The sequence below is a fragment of the Plecotus auritus genome (assembly GCF_963455305.1).
Source record: "Plecotus auritus genome assembly, chromosome: 6".
Taxonomy (NCBI): domain Eukaryota; kingdom Metazoa; phylum Chordata; class Mammalia; order Chiroptera; family Vespertilionidae; genus Plecotus; species Plecotus auritus.
The window spans coordinates 156,301,519-156,320,756 of record NC_137773.1 but is presented as its reverse complement, the minus strand read 5'-3'; the positions used below and the strand labels follow the sequence as shown (position 1 = coordinate 156,320,756).

At 34.8% G+C, this 19,238-nt stretch overlaps 1 protein-coding gene across 1 annotated transcript in view; it reads right to left on the bottom strand.

The window, feature by feature from the left end:
• Positions 1–19,238, bottom strand: part of KCNH8 (potassium voltage-gated channel subfamily H member 8) — a gene marked incomplete at its 5' end in the record, with an annotated part of 235,657 nt that overhangs the window by 142,436 nt on the left and 73,983 nt on the right. Inside the window, one exon of the mRNA XM_080675534.1 lies at positions 2,926–3,053. Within this exon, the coding sequence (XP_080531660.1) occupies positions 2,926–3,053 (128 nt within the window). The remainder of the gene's footprint in view (positions 1–2,925; positions 3,054–19,238) is intronic.

Genomic DNA, 19,238 nt, shown 5'->3' with positions numbered 1-19,238 from the left:
CCGCGGGCCACATGCGGCCCGCCGAGGACATTTATCCGGCCCACCGGGTGCCGCTGCCTGTCCTGCTTAGCAGCCGACTCGTCCCGGGCCCGCAGTGCGCACAGGAATTTGTTCATAGTTTTTTTTTTTAAACTATAGTCCGGCCCTCCAACGGTCTGAGGGACAGTGAACTGGCCCCCTGTTTAAAAAGTTTGAGGACCCCTGCATAAATTATTGAAACACAATGGTTAAGGCTAATGTCTAATTAAGCTAACTGTTTCCGAAACTATTTTTCCAGTATTTCTTTAAAACTAACTTCTGAATGAGCAGACAGAGAAGAAAATGTTTCTGCAGTCACTACGCAGAGTAATCCTGGCGGAGTGTACCTTTTGATGACGATTAGTAGTACCCTGCTGGTAATACTCGGCCATTTAAAGCACTCTCCTTTCAAGCTCCCAAGGCGCTCATGTTGGAGACACTTGCATCATCCCAATGCTGTTTAATAGAGTAACAAATCAAGGAGAGCAGAAATGAAACACCTTTTCCAAGATGTTTCCGGCAGAGTAAGAGCCGTGACTAAAAGGTGTTACATCTTGATTGGGATGGAACCTTGCTAAGGGCCTGCTGAGATCTTCTCTCTGTGGCTGGATCGTATATTATTAGTCCACAGAACTGCATCAGAGAGGCAGCAGGGTAGGGCCAGAGGCACAGGGCCTTTGAGTCAGAGGATTCACAGCTGGGTCCCACGTCCACTGCTCTACTTTGGAGATCTCCCTAGGTTATTGTTTTCCATCATTCAAACATTACCAATAAACATCATCTCTGGTACTGGCTTAGTGTAAGAATCAAATAATATGATGTATATAAAAGGAATTTGGAAATAGAGAGCTACACAAATATTAAGAAGTCTTTTTGTGTGAGTGTGTGTGTGAATAGCCAAAGATTTACCAAAGATTGATTGTTTAGCTAATAAACAATTGGCCAGATCTTTTTTCCACTTCTTCCTTCTCTCTTCCTATTCTTTTAGCTAGCCTACCCTGTTCTCCTTGAAAGGAGATAATGAACAGGGCCATTCCTGACTCTATCCTTTGCTTCCAGAATTAAGAGTTACCTGAGTTGTTAAATCACCTTGTGGATTAGATGTCCTTAATTACTGTGTATTATTTTTATGTTCCATCTTGATGTCTGTACTTCTTAAATGAATGGCAATTTAGCTAATTAGCTAAGTGGTGGGAATTATGATTTTTAAAATGAGTTTTTTAAGTAGTGTTCTGTACTTTGTTGACTCTAAAGGGGAAAACAGCATGTTCAGCAAATGCATTTTAAAGCTCAGTACTACTTGCTATGTTCAAATGATTCCCAGGGAAAGGCTACAAGACAGTGTCAGCTTTCAGCATTGCCGAATCTCGGGCTAATATTTGTTTAGGTGCTTTGCTGGGTGACTTGAATAGAATCAAACCCAGATGTGGTTACCTTTGTTTCTCCCTAGAACTTGTTTACTGTCACTAAGGCTGACTTGGTAACTGAAGGGAGATGTAAATAGGAACCCAAGTAGGATCCACAGATCAAGTTGGGTGCCCTGTTTCAAGTCTATCCCTAGACTCTCGGGAAATCCATGTGACACTGAGGCACATATATCCCCAGAAGATCTTTAAGACAAGACAAAATATGGTAAACAATGTTTGACTCTCAACAGTGGTGCATGGCAGGTCAGTGCCAGCATGGCCGGTACCCCTGGAGCACAAATGGACCCCAACAGCTTGTTCTGGCTTCCAGAGAGAGTCACTCTGAAGCAGAACCAGGTTTGCAGCATTTCGCTGTCAGATCTCCCTCCACACCTGGGCAAATGCATCCTTCTTTGTTGGTCACACTCAGAGAAGTGGATATTTTGTATGTCTGATGAGTGACTCGGTTTTATCAAAGCATTTGTATGTCAGATTAGGTCGTCTCGAGCTCCCCCCGAACAAAGTAAGATGCCAGAGAATCCTCTTGTGCCCCTAACTCCCAGAACTTCTGGATCTTAGATCGATTCCCAAAAAGTTCTGGTTGTTTGATGTGACTTTGTCTAATGTCACTGGCAAGTTAGACCCTTAGTATTTATATCTGCCATCCCTAGTCAGACACACCCCAAAAGTGTGTGCTCTAGAGATTCCACAGTGCAAATTAAGGACATTGTCATCGTTTGAAAAATTATCCTGGAGTATCTACAACCAAACAGACATAGTTCTGGCCTTCTCAGTGAAGTGTGTTAGTGCTAAGAACCAATTGTGAAGTCCTGGCGGATATGTGTCATGTAAAACTCTATAGAATTACCTTTTATAGGCACAGTTATTTGCCATGGATTTGACAGATAAGCACCAGGTTTCAGAAAGTAGCTCTACTGTTACTAAGAGTGCAACTTTTTACAAAGTTGAATAATGTATGGCATGTAATTTCAAATTCAATGTTCTACTGTGTGCAATTTCCAACTGTGTTTTGTATAAAACGTAATTTTTGAAAGAGGAGTAATGATTTTGATTTTTTCATGGTCCCCCTGGATAAAATCAGTACGTGAAATTAGATAAAGTGCAAAGTAGATGCCACTAAAATTTAATTTGAGAAATTTTAACCAACATACTATGAATGTGCAATATGACTTGCTGCATCATCCTGTCCAGAAAATATAGCCAGTGTCTCCCCATTTACAGCGCCCCTAGTATCCTATTGTACTGACCGCAATATTCTAATCTCTCTGCTGTGATAACACAATGATTAAGCACTTTTATTACAGAAATGCCTCATGACTACTGACCTTTTCCAGTGTGTTCTTTATAGGAAAGCACAAGCCAAAGTGGAAAAAAATCTAGGAGAGCCAATAAAAGAGTAAATGGAGCCTTTCTTTAGGGAATCAAACATTGCCACCAGGGGAAAGTCTAGCATTCAGACTGTACACACATATCCACCTACATTATTTATTTTCAATTTGTTCTTTTCTCTTCTTTGCAGGTGCCCAGAGATGTGATAAAGGACCGCTCGACTCCGTCTCCGGGCTGAGTCGAAGTGGGTCCCTGCTCTTGATCTTCCTTTGGCTTTGTCTAGGGGAAAATAAAACTCATTAAGCACCAATAAATGCATCATTTCATCTCAAGAATGTCAAGTTTAGACAGTTCCCTTTCAAGAGCACAAGGCTTCTACTGACATTTAAAATTTTAGTCCTTTATAATTTATATATTTTAATGAGCATAATAATTGCATTAGTTTTTAAAATAAAAGTAGAACATACATGAGCATAGAGGAACTTTAAAAAAATAGTTTCAGAAAACTATTAAAGTATTAAATAAAAAATTCTCACCTCTTTTTTTCCTATTATTCCATACTCATACCCCAAATTCTACTCCCAATATGTTTTTCCTTATTTCCTCCAGAAAAATATCTAATATATATCCTATATCTACATTTACATAATTTTTACATAAATGGAAGTTTATAATAAATTCTTACATATTATTTTTTCACATTAGAATAACTTGTAAACTATTCCAAAATGCACATTGTAGTTCTCACATTTTTTAACAGCTAAGAACATACCATGTTAAGTATATAACTTACCTTATATATTTTACTATTTCCTTATTATGCACTTTTAGATTTAGCCAGGATTAAAAAACACACCAAAACACTATATAGCTAATCCTGCAATAAAAGTTCTTAAACACTCTGCATAGAGCTTTGCATTGGTGTGTCAGCATATTCAGTAAATAAATGACTAGGAGTGGGTATGTTCATTTTAAATTTTGATATACGTATTTCACATTTCATTCTAGCAATTTACATTCCAAGCCAGAGTGAAGGGATGTGCCTGCTTTACCACACGTACATCAAAATTATGAAGTATAAAATGAGTGCTGCCTGACATTTTGATAGTTTAAAATGTCATATTGTTTGAATTTGCATTTTCAAAATTATGAATGAGGGTGAACCTTCATTTAAATATTCATTGTCTATTTGAATTTACTTTTATGAAGTCTGTTCACATTTTTTGCCAATTTTGAAGTTGGTATTTTCCTATTGATTTGTAAGAGCTCTTTGTGTACTAATTGCCACTTTCTTGTCATACTGTATAAGCTACCCAGTGTTCCCATTTTGTTATCTGAGTTTAGATTTAATTTATGCAGTATAAATAAACACTTTAAAATTTTATGTTGTCCCATTTATCAATCTATTTGAGGTGTCTAGACATTATGTCCTGCATAACGAAACTGTCTTCACTCAAAAATTATTTTTAAAAATATATGCATGCATTCTTCCAACATCTTTATGTCTACTTTTATTTTCAGCAATTAAATATTTAATTCGACTGGACTCCATGTCAGTAAAATTAGGAAGGGTCTTGCTATTTTTTTTCCAAAAGGTTATTGTCAAATATAAAGAAATCAATTATATGACATTAAGGAACATTAGTCTTTGGTCAGTCGGTAAACATATAATTAATCATAAATAAATTATTGCAATAACTGCAAAATATAAAAATTAAAAACTATTCTTTAAGCTTCATCATCAAATCTCCGTAGTATTATGAAGGCTCTTTGATTCCTCTCCTTCATAAAAATGAGTTGGTTTAGTTGCTACCTTGGGGATAGACTATAACTATTATCAATGGCTATGGTGTGCCAGGTCCAATTCTAGATTCTCAGTATTTATTGTTTTAATTAATCCTCATAAATATTGTCATCCTCCATTTACAGATGAGAGAATTGAAAGGTTTAATATCATATGATCACACAGCTAGTAAGGAGTAGAAACAGTATGTGAAGCCAATACATATTGAATGTCATATAGTCTAATTTGTATCACTGTCCCTGCCTATCTGAGCTTGGACTCCAAGTCTTTCAAAGAATTTAATCATTCCCCATTCCCACTTCACCCTGGGATGCTTTTAACGACCAGAAAACAGGATGTTTTATTCACTGCCAGAGTCTAATCTGATGCTGCATGGTTGTCGGTTTTTAATTATTCACCTTCTGGTTTACATTGAAAGAGTGTTTAAAATAACATGATATAGCCTATAGACTTGAATCACTAAAAACGGATTAGAAAATACAAGGCAGAACATCAAAAGGGGCAGTTTTTTGGAAACTCAGGTCTGAACAAAGCACATTCATTGTACTGCTGGAAGGTAGGATCACGTCTTTATGTGGTCAACTTTTTAGTTTGTAGGAACTCCTGTAAGTTGTGTCTGAAAAGGTAATTATTAATCCATCAGGGAGTAACTTTAAATATATGCAAATGTGAAAACAGTCAGATTTTTAAACCAATGTCTATAGAAATGTGGTAGGAATGGCCAGCAGCTGCTTATGCAGTGTGAGGGAGCATCGCAATGCCAGGTGGAACTGCAAAGCTAACTACAAAATGGACCAGATTCGTTTTCTGACAGCCAATAAGCAGTTCCTTTCTAAGTGGAGAAATCTAATTAATAGCTGAGATTTTCTAAATCCAACAACAGCAATTTGATAGTCTTAAAAAGAGCCCCTCAAAGGGAAATGTCAAAGTACCTGTATTGGTCTTGGCCCTAAATGGAGTAAAAGTATGTTTCTTTAAAAACTTTTGTCACAGTTTACACAATCATGCAAGATTGGGGTTGAAAATCATTCCACTTAGTGATCTAAAATCTCCCAAGCAGAGGAAAGAAGTTAAAGTGGTCCTGGGTTGATGGATCCTAACTAAAAAAATTACAAATAGAAAACAGCTCATTTAAAAAAATATATGTAGGTACAAAATATTTACGACAGCAATATTTGTAATTTGCACATGTACACAAACACATAAATGTATACACATAGGCAATATACATGTATATTCATGTGTGAAACTAGCCAATTGTCCATAAACAAAAGAATGCATAAATGCTGGTATAGTCATGATAAGGGCTATTACAACTTCTATTAAACTGGACTCATGTGGGAATAAATGGAAAATGAATAAAATATTAGCATAGAAATACCTCAGAAACATAATATTGATTACAAAAGAAATAGAACACAGACAAAATGGCAACATTTTTATAATGTTCACACACATGCAAAACTAAAACTAAAGAACATATTGTTTAGGGAAATGGATATGCTGTAAAATTTTGCATACTCACATGACTACAGCCACCTACAGAGAGACTGGAAAATATAGTCTCTAGCTGGGCCACCATGTTTCTTACTAAATAGCATTAGTAGAATTCTATTCCTTATACTGGATTTTTGGTGTATGGGGATTTGTAATAATATTTTCATATTACATATATATTATATTTTTTATTATAAAGTATTTCGCAGCAAAAAAAGGGACAAGACTAGAGTGGTATTGAACCACTGAACAGTGGAACCTGACTAATTTCTTTGGGGTGGTGAGGGTGGACCATCAATTGCTTAAGATGTATGACTAATGGATTTCCTTCCCCTTTTCTTTCCCCTCCCTCCCTCCCTCCCTCCCTCCCTCCCTCCCTCCCTCCCTCCCTCCCTCCCTCCCTCCCTCCCTCCCTCCCTCCTTTCCTCCCTCTCTCCCTCTCTTCCTCTCTTTCTCATTGACTTTGGAGGTGAAGTCAAATGTCAAATGCTAAGAATGAGGGTTTAATTACTAGGAGTTGGTGGTTTGAAGACAATAACAAATGCTTGAAACATCTGTTGTAGGGGATGGGCTGTCAAGCCCTGGAGCGAAAGTGATAGATTTGTTGGGGAATTTGCCCGCCCTATTTGAGACTGCAAATAATAAATTTAGGGGGTTCCCATCTGTCCTAGTGTAGGTTTTATACGAGCAATCCTTAGCAACCTGTGTGCAGGCCAGAGAAAACAGATAGTTGGTTATACGTTGTTTACAGCTTTGCTAGATGGATAAAGAAAAAATACAGAGGTGTATAAGAGTTTAGGGTATATGCAAACAAGACTTTAAAATTATGAACCGTGAAAGCTAAGGTAAAGAAAAAAGTAGTGAACTAACAGGAAGAAGGTGAACTAACAGGAAAGTAGTGAACTAACAGGAAGAAGGTGAAGATTTCAATGTTTTGGAGATTACCATCAGGTAAAAAATTATAGGTAAGTGAGTAACATGTTAGGGGAGGAGGTACTAGGTATGTTATTAAGCAGGAATGTTAAATAAGCAATTTCAGTTATTGAGCAATACTGAGGCTAATTTCCAGAAAAAAATTAAATGTTATGTTTATACTCCAGTGAGTTAGGGCTTTTCAATAAAGCATCATGTATTAGCAATATTCCCTTAGCCCCTAACATGTTAGCCTAGGAACTTTGTCTTCATTCTCATTTAATTCTCACTTTGCTAGGCATTAGTTTTTCCATTTATTAAAAAGCAAACTAAAGGTCATAGAAATTGTGTAATTTGCCAAAATTCAAAGGGGGAAGGCTGATTTGGAATCCTTACTGATTTTATTTGAAAGCTCATGTTTTTCCCACCTCACTATAGTAGACAACTAGGAAGTATATTCTTATTAGATATTTTTACTTATCTGTGCTACCTGTTGAGTCAAAATGGATCTTATCTTCTAAACAGGAATTGTTTCCTTTGTGGTCTTTTCTTCTCCCATTTATTCCCTTGCCTCAAAAGAGATATACACTGGAAAATGCTCCCTCTCCTGTTATTTTAGATTACATTTCCTTTCCACTTCCCCTCATGTCCTCTCTTTTATGCTGTAAAATACTTTAATAATACATCTTTTACATATTAGAACATGTGTTCCATTTAAATATTAATCCAGACTTCTGGTTCAAGATGGCTTTTAAAAAACCCATATTAAAGAACTATAAGAACATATAAAAAATGAGTTCATATGCTTTGATTTATGTAATTTTGAAAGCAGAAAATCATTAGAAACCCAAATCAAATTGAAAAACAAAAACAAAATCACAGTGAAATAATTTAACCTGTCTTAGAAATTGGTAGATTGTGGTGGCAATAAATAAATAAAATTATAGGGAATTTAAATACTATTTATTATCAATAATATGGGCATATATCTATGGTGATGTCCAACATAGAATGTCCATTCGTTTCACATGCTTATGGAATATTCACAACAACTGATTTTATTCTGCAAAGACAACTTCAAAAAGATTCCAAAAAGTAGGTCATATGGGTGAAAAACATCTTCCCTCTACTTCAAATTCTAAGCATTTGGATTTTTCCCAAAGTTTTTATATAACTTCATTTTAAAAGAAATTAGTAAAGAAAATTAATAGACTTTTGGAAATAAGTGAATATTGTTTTTAAAAAGAAATAATGTTACCAAATATTTGATATCCAAACCCAATAGATATGATCAAAGATGGATCAGAGGAAAATGAATACTTAATGTGCATGCATCATAAAAGATATCACATATAAATATCCAACACATGACACAAAAGATATTTAAAATGTAAAATATGTAGAACTTTTCAAGTCACAAAATAAATATATTTTATAATGAGAAATCCAAATAAGAGTAAACTAAAAAGATATAGAAATGGAAGTAAAATAAATAAAATAAAAAACAAAGTCTAAAAAAATATTATCAATAAAACCAAAAAATATAAAATAATTAAACTTTTAGCAGTTGTATTCAGGGAGAAAAATAGAGATAAACACTTTTAAAAAATTTAAAAGCACCACGAATTTAGAAAAACTTAACCATTATGAATTACTTTGCATAAAATTATATCAGTGTAGTCTTCTAGATTTCTGAATACTTTGAGGGAGATACAACCAATTACTAAAATAGGCCCCCAAAGAAGTAATAACCTTGAATAGACTAATAACTATGGAAAAAAGTCAAGAAAGAGTCCATCTCACTCACACTGCTTATCACTCCACACTAAAGCCTATTTCAGATGGTTTTAAAGGTCAATGTTATCAAGCCTTAAAGGAACAAATAATTGTTTTAAAGCTTCAGAGAACAAAAAAGCCTGAAAATTTCTGAATGCCATGTACAAGTCTGGAAAACTGATACCAAAACTATAAAACCACTTTAAATATTGATCCAAAGATCTTAAAATATTAGTGTACTGAATATTAAAAGGAAATATACCATGCCTATGTGAGATTATGCCAATGATGGCTTCATTTTAGGGAATCTTAATATAATTTACAAAGAAGCAAAGGCATATTATCATCTCAATAAGTACCGATTTTAAAAATATAATTAAATATCCGTGTGTGTGTGTGTGTGTGTGTGTGTGTGTGTGTGTGTGTTTTAAAAACTTCATGATAAGCAAGCAATAGGAGGGTCTTCTTTAATTTAATAGAGGATATCTATCAGTAACCAAGGGAAAACTCATATTTCATGGGTGACATTAGAAGCTTCACAGTTTTTGTAATTTGTAAAAGGGCCAAAACTTTCCAAAGAAAATGCAAATTCATCATGAAAAATTTAAAAATACCAAAAAATTAAAAAGTATAGAATGCTTGGTTATTTTCAATATCAAGAGTTTTGTGCATTTCCTTTTAAAAATGTAGTGCATTTATTTTTCATACTCAATTGCAGTTATATAGTACATAAACATTTATTCTTTGAATATGAAAAAATAATACGTATACATTTTACAAAATTGAGAAATGTAAAATAGCATACAGTAGAAAATGAATGTCTTTCATAATACTGACTTCCAGAAATAATTTAACATTTGGTGAATTGATTTTTGATTTTGTTCTAGGCTATTTGTTTGTTTTGACATCAATGACTTCATTTTATATTCAGTGAAAAAAGCTAATCTCAAAAGGTTACATGCTACGATTCTACTTATGTAACATTCTCTAATTGTTGGACACAAAGGACAGATTATTGGTAGGGATGGTGTAGGGTGGGGGGCATTATGACTATATAAGGGTAGTAAGAGGGAAACATTTGTAGTGATAAAATAGTTCTACTGGTATATTTTGCTAGTGGTGGTCACACAAATGTACCCATGTAATAAAATGGCACAGAACTATACATACATATCAGTATGTATATAGTGCAATATCAAAACTAGGCAATTTCCTAGTTTTGATATTACACTATAATTATGTATAAGTTGTAACTATTGGGAACAACTGGGATCTCTCTCTCTCTCCCTCTCATGTCCTTGCAAATGCCTGTAATAGAGTAAAAAGTAGTTTTAATGTTGCGTCTAGGTATTAGTCTGCTTTCACTGATTTTGAGTGCAGCATATTGAGGCCTTTTAAGTGCTCTCAACACTGGAGAATTTAAGCTGTATGAAAGCCTGGAGCTGGTTTTTCCTGGCCCATCCCGAGAGTTTGTGTCAATTTGCAAAAGTAGTACTTCCTCAAAGCATATTACGTCTATCCTATATAATAAAGAGGTAATATGCAAATTGACCATCACTCCAACACACAAGATGGCCACCCCCATGTGGACACAAGATGGCCACCACACGATGGCCAGCAGGGGAGGGCAGTTAGGGGCAATCAGGCTGGCAGGGGAGCAGTTAGGTGTCGATCAGGCTGGCAGGGGAGTGCTTAGGGGGTGATCAGGCTAGCAGGCAGAAGTGGTTAGGGGCAATCAGGAAGGCAGGCAGGCGAGCAGTTGGGAGCCAGCAGTCCTGGATTGTGAGAGAGATGTCCGACTGCCCGTTTAGACCTGATCCTGGTGGGATCGGGCCTAAACGGGCAGTCAGACATCCCTTGAGGGGTCCCAGATTGGAGAGAGTGCAGGCTGGGCTGAGGGACACCCCCCCCCCATGCACGAATTTTGTGCACCGGGCCTCTAGTCTTTTATAAAATTGGTACACTAAACTGATCTTATTAGAATATGATACTTTATTGTTATATTCTATTATAAAAATATACAAATCACACATCTACAAAGCAAATGCATATATTTTTATATCTCACCTTTATACATTTTATGAGATATATATGACTTACTGTTATTACTAGTATTTAAAATAGAGCCTTTTCCATAATAGATAAATATTTAAATGAAGAAATGAATAAAATAAGAAAAATACTTCCTCATTATATATTTTGTACAGCCCTATGTATTTGCATATTTATGGATTATTGGGAATTTGGCTACGTGCTTTGCCTATCACATAATTATCACCATCATTATTTTAATCTCTCATCTTTTTTAGTTTATTTTTCAGAAAAATATTCAAAATCCTGTGCATAGTCTTGATTTTATAGTCATCTATGTTTTATCCCAATTCTGATATCATTATTTTCAGTTTATTTATTTACATCATGAAGTCAACATTTTACTGAGTGTAACATATATATAGAAAAAAACCCAGACAAGTCAAAAGTGTGCAGCTTGATTTCTGGTTGGTACTGATCTTGAATATCTAAATCAGGAAAAGATTTTATATAGGTAGATGTAGATGTATTATATATATCTCCCACTAGTTCTGTTTTTCTGTAGAACTCTGACTCTGGTACACCCATTGCCGAGCTTCAACAAGTATGAATGCTGTATAGTCTTGTTTAGTTCCACCCACTTCACTCCTTCAGTTTCTTTTGATGAAAATTTGAGGCAGCATAGCTACTTATCTACTTATCTATCTACCTATCTATCATTGATCTATTAACCATGATAAAAAGTTTTAAAAGCAGAATCAATATATGTCACTATGTCATCATAAATGTATAACCATATTTTTAAATATTATCAAATATTCAGTCATTGAGGAACCATGACTTTTAATTGGGATTCTTAGATTCCCAGGGAAGTGTTAGAGGGATGGAAATGTGTGAGTGTGGGACAGGAAAAAGCCAGCAGATAATGCACTTGGTCAAGAAGCCCCATTTCTGTGTATCTAGCTTATAAAATGAACTTCAAAATTAGATTCAATTCAATGAAAGATCTGTCATTTAAAGAAAATGGATCTTACTAAATAGGTATTCTCGAGTCAAAGTAAGAGAGTAGTATTAGTGCTACTTTGTTCAAACTGAAAAAAAAGTACATTTAGTAGAAAAGTGTATTGAATAATGCAGCAGGTGTTTTAGCTTTACTCAATTTCTTGTCTAGAAGACATAGCATTATATGGCTTAAAAAGCTCGCTACTCAGAATTTAGTACAGAGATAGAGGCAAGTGAATTATAATGGCTATTAGTGTTACTTAATGTGGTTCTTTATTAATGTCCTTATATATTCATGTCAGTTGTTTTGTGTGACGAATTTAAGTCACTGGTTAGGGAAAGTTTGGGAGGAGCATTTATGCAAGATTGGCTAAAAAGACAGAGAATTATTTTAGAATTTAATGGCAGGCCTTCAATTTCCTTTGAATAGACCTCTTATTGAGTTGGAAGAAATCAGAATAATGCCACAGGATTATTACAAGAGCAAGTAGCTCTCCCCTAAGAATAAGAAGCAGAAATATCAAATAATTTTTAAGACTGAGAAGTTCAAGCAGCAAAATAGTAGAAAACAAAGTGAGGGATTAAGATAAACTGATATTAAGAACTCAGGAATTTTAGAAGTATTAATACAGACAACAGTGTGGTGACTGATAGCCAGAGGGAACAGAGGTAGGGATTGGGAGGAGGTGGGCAGAAGTTGGGGGGAAATGAAGACATCTATAATAGTGATAATAGTGTCAACAATAAAAATAAAGTTAAAAAATAAAAGTATTAATTATAATAAATTCTAGGAGTGAAGATAAAGGTTAGTTTGAATAGCTTAAGGAGCAGTAAAATTCCTTTGTTTAACTTAATATATCAACTTACAAAATGACTTAAGAATTATTTACTTTGATATTTATAAGAGCAAATTTATATTTATTCACTTTTAGTTTATTTACTTTGATATTTATAAGATATTTTCTATGATATTTATAAAAATTATTTACTTTGATATTTATAAGAGCAAATTTATTTTATTGCTCTGTAAGCTATTCAAACCTTTATCTTCACTCCTAGAATTTATTATAATACTTTTATTTTTAAATGTTGATGAATTTCAGCTACATAATGGATGCATGGGGTTTTATTATAACCTTTTTTAAAAATTAATACATATTGAAAGATATCAAAGTTTGTAGTTATAAACCTATGTAGGTTATAAAACACTAGCCATTTGAATCTTAGAAATGGCCACTCCCTACATTTAAAAATTAAAATATGTAGGTATTAAAATCAGAAAAAAAAATCCACGAAACATTTAACAGAGGAGGAAAGGTAAACGGAAGCATAACCATTTCCTTTTTTTAAAAAAAAAAAAATCTATGCTACTTAACAATATTGGTGGAAATACATTTTCAGAAAATATCATAGAAATGAAAATACTTTGATAAATTATTCTTTGAATCCTTTGAAATCATGAAAGTGTCTTTCGGTGATAAATTCAAATAACTGGACCAACGCTGGAGTAATTATCTTTTAATGAGCACCAACAATTTCACTGAGAGAGTTGCATGTACACAAATCAGAAATAACACACCAATCTGCCGTAGGACCATGCATTTCTGCTTTTTACTAAATTTCTTGCAGTTGAGTATTGCCAGTTAAGTAGCAAACAGACTGGGAGAAAACTTTTGGTTAAGTTTACTAGGGATTGAGCTAAATAATTTAATTTTAACTCTGAAAAATATTAGAGTAGTCTAAAAAGGGAAGATGACTTTTGCTTTTGGATTTAGAGTGAAGTATGTACTGAAGGAGAATTTTGAAGGCAGAAAGACCAAAGAAATGGTGTTTAGTTATAAAAAATGCTAGTGAATTGGTAAGAACTGTGATCTAGCTATTTAGTCTTAGGACATAGTCCTGGCAATATTTATCAAGGACATAAATTTTAAAATTATTATCCAGCAACACATACAAAAGAATAAGTCCCTGCATATTCCATATATATCAAGTATATAATATGATAAAAACAGATTCTCATTCACAATTTATTATGTTTTAATGCTTAGTCACTTATTAGGAGTTTTTAATGGAAATTCAAATTACAGAAAATAATGCATGAATTAAGCAAGCTAATGTGTTTACTTCAATTTTGTTCTCTCAAATATTACCTAATCATTTTTATTAGTTTCTATTTATATATATATTTTCCCACAGGACTTACCAAGACATTGAGTAATGCAATTTCCAGACCCTTTCATGGATGTGTGGCCCTGAAAACAAGGTTGTAATGCTTCTTGTGTGTTCTGTGGAAGAATTCAAGTCAACATGCTGTTACTGAAAAGTTGCCGGTGGTTTAGTTCTAGTTACAGTGTGTGAAATTTAGAGTGGGTAGTTGATGGGGGTTGGCAGGAAGGTTTAAAAGATCCCCAAAATCACTATGAAGCATAAAACTGATAGAAAAGGAGTTTAGGGTCATAATATAAATGAAAACACAAAGTTGTAAATATTAGGTACCAGAAACATTAGAAGATGCTTTTAAAAGAAAAAAGATTTCACGTGGATCTAGGAGCAGGCAAAGAAGATGGATTACTAGGCAAGAGGAAAATGTGAACCAAGACTTCAGGGTAGAAATTACATGGCAAATTCCAGAAAGAATAAGGCAATCAGTGTAAGAGAAGAGTAGTTATCAAAATGCTCTCTAAATCTTGGAAACTATTACAAGGCTTAGGACAAATGTGTTTGATTATTGTAAGACGTGTTTAGAAGTTGTGTGTGTGTGTGTGTGTGTGTTTTAATTTCTCTTCCAGTGTGTGTGTGTGTTTTAATTTCTCTTCCTGTGTGTGTGTATTTTCCAGTGTGTGTGTGTTTTAATTTCTCTTCCAGTGTGTGTGTGTGTGTGTGTGTTTTAATTTCTCTTCCAGTGTGTGTGTGTGTGTTTTAATTTCTCTTCCAGTGTGTGTGTGTGTGTGTGTTTTAATTTCTCTTCCTGTGTATGTGTGTTTTCCAGTGTGTGTATGTTTTAATTTCTCTTCCAGTGTGTGTGTGTGTGTGTGTGTGTGTGTGTGTTTTAATTTCTCTTCCTGTATATATGTGTTTTCCAGTGTGTGTATGTTTTAATTTCTCTTCCAGTGTGTGTGTGTGTGTGTTTTAATTTCTCTTCCAGTGTGTGTGTGTGTGTGTGTGTGTGTTTTAATTCCTCTTCCAGAAAAAGGTAAAAGAAAAACTGGGATAAAGAGATAGAAACAATAAGTAGAGGAATTAGCATTTATTGAGCATCTATTAAGTTTCAATTAATCACTGTGGGTAAATTATAGTAACATAAACCTCGTATTAACCCTATAAGGTAAGCTGTATCCACTCTACTTGTTAGATGAGAAGCCTGAGGTAAAAGAGCTGATGTGCCATGCGTAGTGTCATACAACTAGGAATTAGTAGACCTGGCATCTATTTGTAGGTCTCTTTGTCTCTATACCCATGTACTTTCTAGTATTATACTGAATTAAAGAGAATAATGATAATCACTCACCCCTTGTAAACTGAGAAACCATGGATTTCACTAATTCTGACAGTAGAAATATAGAAAGGGATGCAGGAGGAAGAGAAGGTAAAACATGGGGTGGAATGGAACGATTTCCAAAGAGTGGCAGACTGTCTGCAAATGTGGCCACCAACTCATTTTCACATTCTTATTCATACACATCTCTCTTCAAGAGTTTGTTTCCTCTCCCCTCGAATTTTGGCTGATCCTGTGGCTTTCTAAAAAAATATGGCAGGAAAGAGTGTGTGACTTCTGGACTTACACAGTTTCCATATTTGCCCTCTTTGGATCCATTCTCTATGCAAAGTAACAAGGGCTCAACTTGTGAATAATGACAGAGATAGCTAGAGCCAGGGATAGAAATTATACAGATAGAGGTAGAGACAGAGACAGAGACGAAGATAGAGAGATAGAGATAAAGGTGGAGAGAGAGGGAGAGAAAGCTATACAACTCCCAGTCACGCCATCCTTCCCAGTTAAGGCACTGGATATGTAAAGTTCTTTAGGATGCTCCAGCCCAGCTGAGTTCCAAACTGATGGTACTACATGAGTGATTCCAGTCAACACCATTTGGAATAGAAGAACCCACACAGCCTACTCAAAGAATCATGAGAAATAATAAACTATTGTTGTTTACAAGTTTGGGGAAAATTGGTTCTGCAGCAAAAGCTAACTGATACACAGTTTTGGGGTCCTGGAGTGGAGAAAACAAATCATCAGGAAAAGACAGAACAATCAGGGTAGTGTTACCTTAGTCTCCATCTTCATTCAGATCCTTGAGCCTATGCCTGACATTAAAGAACACCTCTGTTAAGGTACAAATACTGTGGAAGGGACACTCGGCTGCTTAGCAAGGATTAGTTGGTAGCCAACAGAGTACCAACATATGGCCCAGGATGGAGGGGAAGATATTCTTTAAGCCTGACCCAGAAAAGGGGGTAAGGAAGCTACCAGAGAGATAACATGTCCATTTCAAATGAGTTACCACTACCATCACCTCCACAATCACCACCAATCATAATCATTTTTGTGCTAATGACTGACTCACAACCACCTATTTTATGCAAATATCATCCTAAATAATTATTTTTCTCTAATTCTCATAATGACATCTGTAGACATTGTCCCACTTTAAAGATAAGGATACTACTGTAAACCTCAATAGTTTTAAATAACTTGACTACATCCTTGTAGAATACAAGAGGCAGCAAGATAATTAATACCCAATTCCAAAGCCTTTGCTCTTTGCCTTTATCATTTACTTTCTCAAAAATTCCGGGCACTTTTTTCTTAAGGACTGCCAACTTCAAAAAGGGTGTTGGTAAATGATTTTCAAAAATAATTAAGTTCTATAGGAAATTTGTCTATATTTGAGAATTACAGAGTACATTGAAAATTACTTAAGATGAGAAACAAGTTTATAGGAATTCTAATGTAGAAATCAATTAAAAGTAAAAAAAAAATAAAATAAAGAGGCTTGCCTTAATAATTTGTAGCAGTAACAATTTTATCACATTGATGGTGGGTGCTGAAATGATTCAATATTTTTCTCACTGGTATTTCCCAATGTCCTACATTAAAATTCCTTACTGTTTTTTGTTTGTTTGTTGTTGTTCTGGGTTCTTCTCAGGTTTATAGAAGTCAAAGCAACAAAGTCTTGGCCATCCTTTGAGCCAGTGAAGGAATAGAATAGGATTTCTGTGAAGAATTCAGGCCAGTAAGAAATAGGCAGGAATGAAAGTGTAAGGATAAATGAGAAAAAGGAAGAACAAATGTTGAAAACATAATGTGAACTCTTTGTCTACAAGATCAACAAATAGATTCAACCTATTCATCCAATTTTAAAGCATGTATTTCTCTTGTGCCAGCCACTGAGCTGGGGAGACAAAGATAAATAATTCAGATTTCTTGACCTTAAGGAAAGGTAAGGAGTCTGATTTATCCAGACAAAAGGTGTGCTGGGAGATTTGAAGGTGATCCAGCTAGTTCCCGGACATCCCAATATAAAGTCCAATTCACTTTCTATTCTTAGATATAACTCCATCAAGGCTACTCTGCACACAATCTCCCACTGAAGGACAGAGTCTCCTCATACAATCCTCTTATTATAACCACAGCATGGTATTGATAACACAATATATATGCAAGAGTGGAGGGACAGAGAGAGAGCCCTTTGTGGAAGGCTGTTTTATGTCTAAATAATGGGCTTCCTTAAAAAATTTTGCATAATAATACACCAGTCACAAATACCGAATAACACAAATTTATTCACCTCAACACCAAAATTCAACTACTACTGAAACATTATTAATATAATCCCTCTTCTATTCTTTAATGCTATATGTTATAGGATAATGGCTCAGTTGCTTTATACCAATGCCACTCAACCAGGAGAGATTTCACGAATGTCTAGAAACATTTTGGGTTGTCAAAACTGGGATGTGGGTGTTTCTGGCATCTAGTGGGTAGAGACCAGGGCTGCTGCTAAAATCCTCCAATACACAGAACATCCCTCCCTAACAAAGAATTATAGACCCCAAAATGTCAATAATGCCAAGTTTGATAAAACCGCTTATATGCTAATTTTATAAGAACTCTGACTTTTTCATATAATTCAATCATAAAATGATGCAACCAATCATATACAAAAGATGAACTAACATTTTTTTTTAGATTTCTTTTTCAAAATAAGGAAATAGACTTACACGGAAGTCAAATGACTGTAAAAATCAATAAATGATTTAATTTCTTTTAAATCTTTGGGTCAGGCATTAATAATCAGGGTGACATTAAATATTTAATTCAGGAACAGTCAACTCTCAACTGGAACTTGATTCTCCAGTCATGCTCATCAACTCACCAAATAATGATCTGGGATTCTGACAACTTTAGAAATTTTGTTTTGTAGAAATTCGCATGTACTAGTACATAATGGCAAACTGTATGATATTCTTATTTTTTCTTAATTGAAAAATGATAGCATCTCACTATCATGAGTCCAAGTGATGACTGTAATAATCTCAGTAAAATCTAAGATAAAAGGTCCTGGGTCTCTAGCTGTGATGCTATGATTTCCTAATTAAATTAAGATTGTAAATATAGTTCATGTAGGTCAGGGGACATATTTTAAGTGTACAAGAAAATGAATTTTGGGGCATACTAAAGCATTCCAAATGGGTTAACATAGTGGCAAACTACCAATAGATTAACATATATTCTTTTTTACTCTCCAAAATAGATTGCCAAATGATCTCTGTACACCAACATTTTATGGTTCTGCCTCCAGTTACCATGTGTTTGTTAGGTGCCAGCAATGGCCTAAGTGCTTATATGTTTTATGAGACAAGAGTGGGAAAAATCCCTCAGTTCATTAAAGGAAAGTCTTGGATAAGAAAGCAGCTGACAAGGGTCTGTAGAACCATCACAGAGAGTGTAAGATTTCCATTTCTCATTATCGTGGTTGAATCCACCAGTTTGCTGGGTTCCTAATACTCTGCCCATTTGACTCTAGGATGTCCTTGAACCTCCTTGCATAGATGTGACTCTCCCCATCTTAACCTCTTAAATCAGAAGTTAAGTCAACATTTTCTTTATTATTACTGGTATTGACACCTCACTCCCCTGTTTTAACAGTGCATAATTCTGCACCATGTATGTTATGATTCTAGAACATGAGCACTTCCAGACCATGCTATGAAGAAACTTTTCTTTCCTCCCTCTCCTCTAGACCAGAAGAATGGTCCTATTGATCGGAGTCCTAACCTAACATACATTTCTTAAGGTTATGAAATTTTCTATGACCTGATAATTAAAGGACTACCAAAGACACAAAACACAACAACAATTTGATTAGCTCTTTGTTAACACACGTTAAGTACTAAATATAATGACCCATGTCAATGAGACTTTCCAGGGAATCATG